The 12214-nt window shown below is 40.4% G+C and overlaps 1 protein-coding gene across 7 annotated transcripts in view; it reads right to left on the bottom strand.

The window, feature by feature from the left end:
- The window catches only part of JADE3 (jade family PHD finger 3), a 70606-nt gene that overhangs the window by 29122 nt on the left and 29270 nt on the right, over positions 1 to 12214 (bottom strand). For all 7 annotated transcript variants that reach the window (XM_075094019.1, XM_075094056.1, XM_075094066.1 and 4 more), the window contains 2 exons: positions 7266 to 7325; positions 5980 to 6062 (listed from right to left, as the gene is read on the bottom strand). In XM_075094019.1, coding sequence (XP_074950120.1) covers positions 5980 to 6062; positions 7266 to 7314 — 132 coding nt within the window. In that variant the 5' untranslated portion in view covers positions 7315 to 7325. The remainder of the gene's footprint in view (positions 1 to 5979; positions 6063 to 7265; positions 7326 to 12214) is intronic.

Here is a 12214-nt window from a genome sequence, read left to right as displayed (position 1 = left end):
AACAAGGGTAATCTGCTTGTCACAGGTGCCTAGGCCACAACTGGGAACCATGCCTCAAAGGTCTAAATAAATTATGGGTTAACTGCTCTGTTGTTACAATCAAAGCAGGATTTCTGCTGGATTGCATCTAACTGCTTCAGTCCTAAGGCTTCCTCTGCGCCCGGCAGATCCCAGAGCAAGTCAGCAACATGCATCTCTGTTCCTCATGCCCACCACTTTGGGAGTTTGAAGACCCACTGCCCAGGAAACACAAGAGCCATGATTTTTAAAAGTCATGAGGGAACTACTATGTCCCATCCTGTCCCCTCCAAGAGCACGCTCTCAGAAATCTTTTACAGAAAACAGCGTGGAATGAGGGCCAATATCCTCTCTAACCACAGAAAGCTGAAACAGCTAGCATTTTCCTGGATTTTTGGTCTCCTTTACAACCCATTTTGAAGGCCAACTTTGAAATTCCAGGTGCCAAACACTCAAAGTACAGCAGACACTTTCTGTAATGCGTGAAGCAAATTACACAAGAGTTTTTCATCATTTGGGGGGGTCAAATAATGTTTTTTAATTCACCTCTATAAGGATCAAGTAAATTTTTTAACACGCTTATAAAGCAGTTTACACCTGAAATCACCTCATAAATAAAACAAAAGCCAAATTGTAATATGACCTACTACAACTGTAATATAGACACACAGTATCTGAGCATAGATAGTTTAATCTTTGTATAGATGTTTCACAGTATGTGCAAAAGACTGCCTATTTACAGAGGACGAAGATCTCAGGACAAAATTTGGTGGGCTCGTCCCAGAAAGGCAGAATTTTTCTCATTAATACACTGTAATCTGGGTATGAAGTTTCTGTATTAAGGCATTTTATAACAGAGGAGCCTGGAGACTCAGGGTGGTTTTATTGTTTGGCTGGGGGTTTTTTCATAACAAAGTAAATAAAAGACAACATAATTTTAAAATTAAAATGAAGCTATAGTTTCAGGCAGGTATGTATGCTGACTGGGCTAAAAAACTTAAGATGTTAAAAAATCTTGGACAGAAAGGAATAAGTGTAGCATTAGATTTGTAGTTCTCCAACATCCGCTCAATTTGGACATGCACTACAGTAAATCCTAATGTTCAAATCCCTACCCCTAAAACTATTTTTATGGATTATCCAAGCAAATGAAATACTGTACTTTTCTTTTAAGTAGCCATGAATCTTCCTAGCCTCCTTTAGAAGCATGTATAGGAAAAGCCAGGAAACCAGATACTAAATCAACCCTACCTAACATCATGTCTCCGACAGTATCTCATGAGCCAGAAGAATGTGCAAGAACATGTCAAGTTTCCTTCTGGTTGCTGATCAGACATAAGCTCTGGATTTTGGGATTAATCCTAACAATCAATTTTTAAAATGGTATTAATTTATACAGATATTTAGAAAAATCTGTACTCGTTATCGTCTGTCCAATTCCTTTTTTAATCTTGTCTAATTCTCAGTCTCAACAACTTCCTGTAGCAGATGAGCTTCACAGCCTAATTACATGATGCATGGAAAGGATATCCTTTTAATTGCTACAGATTTCCTAACTTTTGCCTTCATTCATTCCTCCCCCACCCCCCGCAGCATTTCCTCCCCAACTCCTCCATCACAAGGACAGGCAGGACCAAAGCTCTAGCTCTGCTGTTTCCAGACCATTCATACTTTACTGTTACACAGGCTCATTCACTTCCAAAAGGTAGAACAGCTCAGTCTTTTCACAAGCAAGCTCTTCCATGCCATTATGCATTCAGGTAACCTCTTGCTAAGGAGTTCAAATAGCTTGAGACGGTATCTCAAAGCAAAAAAAGATCGTAAAAATAACCAGTGAGGTTTCACCTCTAACTTACTGCTAAAAAGCAGCTCATTGAAACACGCAAGACACGTTCACCAGAGGTCTTGAGAAGCCTGTACAGGTGTCCAAGTTAATTCAGAATTTTCTAAGGTAAGCACGCACATAAAGGTAACAGTCTGTCTTCTATTCTGTTATGCATGGTACATGCAAAGCAAGAGCATTTAACCATGTTGTCCATTCATTCATAGAACAAAACAGACCACTTTCAAACTGCAAAAAGAATCAATTCTCTGCCAAGAGTCTAGTCTTACAGGGTGCTCCTCAGGATCAAGACCTACAATTTATGTGGCAGTTTAACGCCACTAAAAAAAGTTTCACATACCCAAGTAATGAAAGCAGACCATTTACTTGTGGAAGACAAGCGACATTTCACATGATAACGCAGCTGTCACTATCAGCAATGAGGGATTAAAACTACTATTGCTGTGAGATTCAAAACCCTACTTGCAAAGAGAGCTACAATACTGACATCTTATATGGGAAGGGTTAAAAAAAAAAAAGCACAATGCTAACTTAACTCCTTTACAGTTTCAAGAGGGAGAGGGGACTGAAAAGAAAATACAAGCTTGGGTGTCATAAAGATCTCTTAAGCTCTTTTGTGACCCCACTAGCCCAAGGGAAAAGAAATGGTCAGTCATTCAGGATGGTCCAGCTAATAGGTTTTCCCTGCAAAAGTGATTCCAACTACTCTGCCATCATTTTCTGTTGCAGCTTCCACAGAGACAGGAAACTGCAAAGTACAGGCTTCACACTGAGCCAGACATCCAAATGCCTATCCTGCTACTCCCACACAGCCCACTGCTTAGGCCTGCAAGCCCCTCTCCTGTCTATACTTAAATCCGTGAGGGACAACACCATGAATGGCTCGTGGCCAACATCATCATAAGGGTCTGAAAAACTGTTATGGCTTATACTACTGGTGTGCCTGTAACCTTAGCACAATTTATTTATTCAAAGTAAATGCTAAAGCTAATAGGGTAGCAGAATTTTTTACATCACCATTTCAGTAGTTTGTGATAGATTTTATCTCCAGAAGTGGAGCACCAAGAAAGAGCCACAGTCTTGCTTTTAAAATTACACAGAGAAACACCATCATCTGAAAAGGTGCTACAGGCTTGCCTTGTTCTCACATTCTTCTCCAAGGAGGAGAATGGTGTAAGCGGACCCCAAGTCCGACCCAGTAACATCCCTTTTGCACTGATGTAAAGCCCTGGGGTAAGTCAGGCTCTGGGAAGAGGCTTTGACATTTGCACTCTAACACTGCAACCCTTTGCCCCACAGTAACACCAGACGACCTCAGTCCACTGAGGCCATCCCTGCACCTGCCCGGACTCTGAAGCACCTGGGAGGCAATTCAAGGCAGAGCAGTCCTCAACTTCAGCCACTTGTCATTTTTTATAAGCGACCACAGAGGTCCATGGCACATACAGACAAGTCCTGTGAAGTAACTGACAGATACACTACCTTTCTTGTTGGTCACAGTACCAAAACCAAGCTTTTTATTTGGAGAGAGAACCCAGGTACTCGGGTTGGGCTGCAGATGGCTGAGGAAGTGGAAAAAAGCCTATGTACTCGCGCATGCAATTTAATTGATCCCAGGCTTACTGGCATGAAAGAAGAATTAATGTATGAAGACCACGAGCAAAAATATTCCTAAACAGCTATTTATAGCTTTGACCTTTCAGATTTTCTGCATCACTAACTCAAGAAACAGCCTGCTGCCTGGCAAGCAGAGGTGAATGGAAGGAGAGCAATGCCAACTTGTTAAAGAGAGCCCTTGCTAAAGAGATGCTGTCAGCGTGAAATGTTAAATTTCTATCTAATAGATATTAGACAACTATTACTACAAAAAAACCTTGTGGAATTATAACATGCTTTTTGGAAGGGTGTGTGGTGGTTCTCAGTCTTTGCTTTACACCCTTGTCACCACTTGGTGCATAAAGAATCAATTTCAATGCTCTGCTGACAACAGCATTTCATGTAATACACTCTCCAGCATATGCTTTTCAAGGGGTTGAAAGGAATGCTTGCTTCTAGCAGAAGGAAAGGAACAACCAGAAGAGTTGCCAAGAGTCTTACATACAAGTGGTAGAGATTATTACTGTCACCTTCCCTTCCATTCCCTTTCCCAGAGGACTTTATGCTTTAATTTTTTCAAGGTTCTTTTCAACATTGTACTTGGGACACTCCGCCAGAAGAGTACGTATTCTAAGGTTTGAAATTTCTTTCTTTCTTTCCTTTTGGAGGTTTTTTTTTCCCCCCCTTTTCTTTCTGGAAAGGGTATCTTAAATTAAAGATGACAAAAAGATGCCAGTATTACTGGAAGGATGATGTTATGAAATAAACTTTTTTAATTCCCAGTGTATATTCCCGATCTCATTCTTCAAAGTTTCATATATTCAAGCATTGAAGGGCTCAAGATTTTGTCTTGGAAGAGGTAGAAAGCAGCAAAGATCTTAAGAGGAGGAACTGAAAATACTGCTCATTTCAATTCCTAGAATTTATGTAAACAGAACACTTGGATGCTATATACATGGATCACATCTTCATAATTATTGTTTATAATGTACAAATGCACGTAAAGACATCACGGAGCAAAGGCAGAGAAAACAGTAATATGACAATCCCCAAGAAGAATAGATACAAGAAGAAAGCTGGGTGTCTGGGCAGAATGAAGGGATTGGTAAGGGACGAGCACTGAGGTACATTTGAAACAGCAACAACTCTGGCAGCGTATGTGTTTCAGATCCCATTTGCCCAGCTCGTCTAGTAAAAAAGCTACTGCCTAGGCAAACATAAGCATCAATTACAAGACCTCAGTAGCCACAAGCTGTTTTAAGATTAAAATTCTTACAGAACCATAATCCTCAGAACAACATTTTAAAGGTAAAAAGCATAGTAGGCTTTTCTTATCCTTCTTGGTGGCTGTAAATAAAACACTGTGTAACTAGTTCTGGCCCATTTTGCTTTTATTGAAACATTCATGCAAGAATCTCTAAGAAATGAATCAGTGAGTTTTCTTCAATTAACTTGTGACAAAAATCAATCTTCCAAAGAAAGGACATGTTCTGTAACATTTACCTTGTTCTTACCAAACCAAACTCCTCTAGTTAGCAGCATTTCGAGAAAAGCATGAAGTACGTTTGCTGAAGAGCTTTTGCTGTAGGAGCACAGTCTATACAGTTTATGCAACCTCTCACAGCAGTATTTAAGCAGGTAAAAAGCTGCTGGTACAGTACAAAAAATTACTTCTGGGACATAACTCTCAGGCTTAAATTCTAGAGAAGCAAAGTGGATTTTGTCAGTCTTTTTTCAGTAACCTCAGGCATCAACAATCATACTAGCATGTTGAAGGGATCATTCAGAGGGCATGTGATAGCAAGTAAGGGGAATTAGCTACAAGAAACAGTTCTCCCATTTGCAGTTATCATCTGACTTCAGCCCTTAAGAAAGCAAGCATCAAATCTGGAGAGAAAGCAGCCAACAAATCCTCCACAAAAAGGGCTACCAGTGGAATGGTTGATACGATGGATTTAAGCACTGAATCGTGCATAAATGACAATATATTCAATTGATGAATACAGATCCAGTGACAGTGGTGATAGGTGCAGAGGTCCTAACAGGTGGGCATGGCAGAGTAAAAAAGCTTTACTGAAGGTAAAAAGCCCAGAATGAGAAGGTGACAGAAGATGAGTAAGCACTGTTTGTACAGATCCTGCCCACTTAAGTGTCCCACTGTGGCATCCTTTAGGATAGGACAGCATCCCTCCCATACACATACACACAAACCCCTTCTTTCTGTGGCATGCTCTCAAATCGTAAGACCATCCCAGCTTTTTCAGTATCAAAATGAGACTAAATTTCAGTGGAAGAAAGAACTACATATTACTGTCTGCAAATGCCATAAGTCATTTTGGGACATCAAACACCAGAGCTTCTACAATACTCACGCAGCAGGGAAAACAGTTTCACGGAGAACTTGACAGGTGACAAAAGGACTTACTGGCACTAGTTCAAAGCTCACGATTTCAAGGCTTCAAAACATGAAAACTACATGACAAAAAACTACCAGCAAACCATTCTTTAACCCTGGTTCTTACCTCAGCAGGTTTCTTTTGTTCATTTGCTGGTGTTTTTGATTTGCTCCTGTATTTAGAACAAGAAGAAAAGGAAGTGGAAGGACCTGTCAAAAAAAAAAAGAAAAAAAGAAAGAAAAAGAAAAGGACCATTGTACCTCATATCAATTCATTTGATTTTTCAGTAAAACACAAGGCACTCCAATCTCTTGAATTATCATAATTTTTTGACAAGACGTGGGCAAAAAACTCCTAGGCAGTCTGTAGACTTGTTACAGCTCCTCCTGTTCCACTTGTTCTTTGTAAAACCACAGCACATTGAGTTTATGGGTACATTCTGCTCTGCCCAATACAAGTATAAGTAAACAGAAACAAGCAGGCAAACCACTTTCCTTAATTTCCTAACAAAGTAGGAGGAGCAAAACCAAGGACAGACTTTGCAAGTGTTTAAAAAAAATTAAAAACAACAAAACAAAATCCCCAAAAAAACAATTACGCTAAAGTGTGCCGATGAGAAATGCAAAAAAATCATAGTGTGATGTCTAAACATTTCTAGACAAAATGTTATTTCAGTACAGGATAGTTTGATGACTTGCAACGTATATGACAATGAATCATCATTATGTACAGAGTCATTAGATAGGCGCCAACTTACAAGAAACAAACAAGACCCTGCCATACAGGGTTGGGGTTTTTTTTATTTGGGGTTTTTTGTTTGTTTGTTTTCCCCAGATAAAATGGGAAGATGCAGCCTCAGGCAGATGTGTGCCAAAGAACGCTTAAAATATAACCGTACTAAATTGTATAACAGACCAAAGTGGAATAGATCAAGAACCAGTACAAGATACCATAACAATCAATATACTGGTTATATCTCTATCTTATATAGAATTCTAACCTATCAATGCTCAAAGAATTTGCCACCCCCTGTAATTTTAAAGTTGAGGCTCTGTGCAAGATAATTACAAATAATAATTTAATTAATTACAAGTAGTTACAAAATAGGATCCTGGACAGTAAAATTCCTCTTGATTTACAGATCTCTCTTTCCAACTCTGAAAGGGAAAGATATAACTTTCTGTTCAAATTCTAAGTAGACTCAAAACTCCTCTCAGATTTACAGGAACCTTCGCTTTGTTTTCCTCCCGTAACAGGATTCAGAACACCAAAGACCACAGCACGCAAAAAGAAATCAAGAAACAAACATTTTTTTTTTTTTTTTTATTATAAGAGGTGAGTTTGCCCTCAAACCACAGAAGGAAACCACAAGGGGGTGATAGACCAAAGAAAAACTACTAGGTATTACTTACTCTCATTGTCTGAACTGTCACTGGTGCTTAGATGCCTGTGGCGTTTCATCCTGACGCATCCTAAAGAGAAAAAAAAAGTTGATGGCAACCATTTTACCAGAAAATCACCAGCTGCTGGCTGACGCCAAACCCTCTGCACTAAAGGCAAAGCTCCTCTGAAGCGATCCCAGTTCGATCCCAGTCCAGAAATACGCTTTATTTCTGGAAGCAACTATTAGACCACAGTATTATTTGTGAAACCGAGCACCCTCAAAAGCAGCATGCCTCTGCTGGGCAGAGCTTGCTTTAGTTTTTGCAGGAAGGAGTGCAACCCGCCAGCTGATTCCCAGCAAGGCGTGAGCGACACTCTGCTCTCGGAGGAGACTCAATGTCCCATCTGTTCAGCCAGAGGAAGAGTTGCCATGGTGGCAGTCGCTAGCTGAGAGATGGGTGGAGGCCAGGAAATAAGGTGGATGCACAGCAAGGCAAGGATTTAGAAATATAACTCACCTTAAAAAAAAAAACAAAACAAACCCAAACACCAAAAACCAACAAACCAGAGGGAAAAACCCCAAAGGCATCCATGCAAAACAAAAAGCAGATTTTAAATAGGGACAATCACAAAACAGTGACTGACGCCATTTAATTTAAATCATCTGACTACGAGAAATGTGGCTTTCAGAAGTTTATGAGAAGTGATCAACGGTATCACTGAGAAATACTTCTGTAGCTCTGCACCAGTTCCATTCAAAAGGCACTGAGCTTTTTGAAATTGATTTTTGAACATGTAACACATACAGAGAACGGGGAAGAAGAAAATTCTGCATGACTGATTATTAAAAGAAAGATCAAAATAGTCATCAGCTACATACTCTCAACAAGTGCCAGCAGAAATCCATATGCATTCTTGTAAGTCCTGCCATTCTGTAATATTCAGTTACATTTGTTAAATAAGAACCAATAACAGTTTACAATTAATAATAGCAAGTTGAAATCAAGCCTATATTTATAATGGATTGAATAAGCAAATTGTTAGAGAAAAGTAGTAAAAAAAGATTCTGCAAGAATAAACAACCACCTTTTTTTTTTTTTGTTAAGCAACAAAAAGACAGGCACGAGTAGGTTGCAGACAGCTGAACTTGAAATGCCTGCAGTGTTAGAAGTGCCAGCCTGGCCACACCTGAAACATAAGCAGCTTCATTTCTTAAACAAAACTACATGCCATTAAAAAAAGCAACAAAGCCAAATATCCTATTTGATAAACACTCCACATTACTGTACAACAGGTCTTGAGATTATCCAAAGACCATGGGATAAACAAGATTTCCAGATAAGAGAAGCCTGTCTATAGGCTTTGAAGAGATTGCAATTGAATTGTTTGCAGCACAAGTGTTTAATTTAGTGGAAATTTTCAGCAGCCTTTATATTTAAGAATGTGAGTTTACTGAATCTAAATACAATGATCACTCAAAGTTTAAAACAATCCTTTAGACCTATCTATTATAAAAAGACATTGCCCACTCTTCTGGAGTTTGAAAAAGGAAGTGATGCATGCAGTTTTCAAGCAGGTAGATACAGAACTTTTGAGCCAGATATTTAACCTGAGGGGTAGACAGACAGACACCGTGGTCAACAGGATGGGACATCAAAAGGTGTCACTTGTATCACCGAAGCAAGCTATAAAATCCCATTACATAACAATTTCACATTAATTCACCTTCTCACAGCTCAAGCAACCTTGGGGGACACAAGGTGGCTGCGTTGCACACAAAGACCAATGTCCAACAGAAGACCGACATCAAAACCAAACTACCCAAACACCACAGGGCTTCACTTCCAGCTAGCAATGTATGGTGGCTTGTGCGGGCACCACTCAGAGGAAGAAACTTCCATGAATCTATTAGGCAAAAGCTGTTTGACAGGTAGAAGACACTTAGGCCAGGAGAGTTTGTCTTTGTGCATGTTTTGGGGACACCAGACTTGAAGTTAACTGTTGGATAGGGAGGGGAGGACTAGAAAACTACTTTCATCTTGCAAATTCGTGACGTTTAAAGGCATGGACTTTAATCAAGAGCAAATAAAATGGCACTGCCTATTTGAGAGCTTGTATTCCAGCAGCCTAACCCAGCCCCCCAGAGCATACAAGTCTCCCTACAAAGGAGCAGGTTCTGCCTGTGGCAACACCTTCTCTGCTGGCAGTCTTCAGTTCCAAACAGCCCTGGCTTACAGGCATGTTACAAGACCTTGAGAGACAATGAGAAGACGCGTCTAGGTGTGCTAAGCAGTATTCCTCGCTTCTGTTTCTTAGCAAGAAATGCAAGTGCTTGCTGCTTGCTTTGTTTTTATGTTCAGATGAATTTTTAAGCAGTTGCTAAAAGGTGCTGAAAGCTTACGGCAGGCAATTCTCATCTCTTATAGTCCACATAAACATGCAGCAATAAAACCTCTTCACTCCATACTAAAAAGACAGCTATCTGCAGAGCACAACATGAACATTCAATTAAAGTAGGGTCAAACACAAGGTTGAGGGAACACCCAGGAAGCCTGGACTTCTGCCTGGGCAACTGGGAAAGCAGAGAGGAGATGGCTACTTCAAAGACAGCTTACACAGGACAGCAAGTGTAACAAAAACTTCAGAACAGAAAGCACACCTCTGCCAACAACTCTGTAGGAGAAAAACACAAACAAACCAAACCTAAAAAAAAATAAAACTAAAAGTTGTAATTGAGAAGTGGATTTGTAGCAGCTCAGGCAAGAGATTTATACCTCCATTACAGCAGACAGAAACAGAAAAAAGTGTCACTCAGGGTAAAAGCCCCAAATAGTAACAACACTGGATTCCTGCCTGACTTTCTGCAGCAATATTAACCACAACAGTGAATAACAGCCCACAGAGCTACAACAAATCACAGGTGTGCTGCGTTCAGCATGACAGGTTATTGAAAAAGTGACCAACACATTATGTTTTCGCCACGTGCCCCCACATGATGCAGGAGTAACAGCCTCAGCATCACTCCACAGGACCTCTTCCGCAGGAGGCTTCGCTTTTGTTTTTAATAGAAGACTCCTTTGCTGTATCCTCACATACACTGGGACTGCCACAACTTCCAGCTTACTTCCACCCCAAAGCGTGAGGGCTCATCAGAAAGGGTCACTAACAATGTTTCTGCTCCCTAGCCACTACAGAGGGATCCCAAAGTAACACCCATTTTGTGCTGAAGCTCCCGTCTCACTCCTTCACCCACCTTTGCAGAATCAGCAGCCGCTCAGTTCAGAAAGTCTGGAGATGCAAAGCCAGACCCTGCAACAGGGAAACCCATCCCAGCCTTTCCCAGCTTCAGACCAATTCCCCCCAAAGCAGTCTGGCACCCTCCAGTTTGTCCCTCAGGTCCAGACAATGATACTACTGGCCAGGCGATATGGTCCAGAGCAAGGCTGCAAGCAACCCTGTTGCCTCAATTTCTGGTTCTTCCATCGCATTTATGTTTTATCACTCGAAACGCTGTGAAGAAATTAAAATAAAATCAAATAAAAATTTACACACATGTATATATCCCTAAAAAGGCTAAATGTAGAAAGGGCAATACAAGCATATCAAAGACCCAAACCGAACAAGAACCAAAAGACCCACAGAAATGGTCTAGCTTTGCCCCTTTTCTAACTTCACCCCTGAAAACTACGGTGACAATAAAGCCTAGAATAAAGGAGCACAATTAATTTTTTTCCACATGTGCATCAGGACTTAATGAAAAGGTGAGAAAAATTAATGAGATTGCCAGCGCCCTTTTCCTACCTCAGGGTCTCAATTATAATGAATGGCGTGTGGCAACACCAAAAGAGAATCAAGTAAATAGTACTATTTTTACACACAAAATGAAAAAGTTAGTAAATTTTATAAAAGAAATATTTTTCCACAAAATAGCTTTAAAAGAAATTTAAAAAATAGACTCAAATAGACACTACTGATAAAGAAAAAGAGAGGTAAGAAAGGATGAGCCATCAGTAGGAGTGTGATGGGAACACCATACAGCAAGCAGCTAAAACTATCAGCCTCCTTCCACTTCCTTTATCTTCATTCAGGCATTTTGCAAATGTGCACGTTGAACTTTTTGTTTGAATTTTGAGAACTTAGTTTTAGCAGTTTAGAAAGTTTAAACTTGCTAGCAGTTCCAATGTAAAAGCTAAGAAAAGCAAGGAGTGTAAAGCGACTCAACACTTAAATGTTGTTGCAGAGCCAAAGAGGTAAATGGCTCCACCTCCACAAAAAGAGGAGCCTTTCTTCCCAGTCACTACTGTAAAAGGTAAGAAGGGATGCTTTGCCTGTGGATTCAAAATGTACTCAAGTCTTACGCTCAAGCACAGATTACCTCAAAAACAACCATTAAAAATAAGAACAGAACTTTAGATCAAGGCTTTTTTTTTTTTTATCCACCTTCAGGGATCTTTTAAAGGAAAATTAAAATACAGGAGTGACGTTAAGAAATCACTATGTCACAAGCAAAAACACACTCAACCCTCCAGGCAATCACTGCAATGGAACATTTTCTGGTGCCATTTTTAATATCAGTTACCAGAGCAGTTCCTAACTTGAACCATATTCCACGCCTGCTGCATTTCTGACTTGTCAAGCCATGGCTGCGTTCGTACCCCTGATCTGCTCACAAAAGCTTAAGACAAGAACCGCAACTTAAAAAGAGAAATGGGCCTCATTCCCTGCTGTCACCTAAACACCCAAACACAGGTCAAGATGACCTGAACCCTTTGGGTGTTCAACCACAAATAACCCCAGGAAACACACTCTCCTCAGCCGCAGGCAGCAACATCATGCTGCCAGCATTTCCACAGCTTCCTGAATGCTGCTGCTGCCTATATTGGGAACACCCTGGAGCCAAAACTGATGCTGGATCCAGCACATCACCGCACTTTAAAGGAAAGCCTGGAAAGAGCCACCCTGCACTCACCTAGCTGAA

This window comes from Phalacrocorax aristotelis, chromosome 1 (genome assembly GCF_949628215.1).
Source record: "Phalacrocorax aristotelis chromosome 1, bGulAri2.1, whole genome shotgun sequence".
Lineage (NCBI taxonomy): Eukaryota > Metazoa > Chordata > Aves > Suliformes > Phalacrocoracidae > Phalacrocorax > Phalacrocorax aristotelis.
This window is presented reverse-complemented; position numbering and strand designations above follow the sequence as displayed.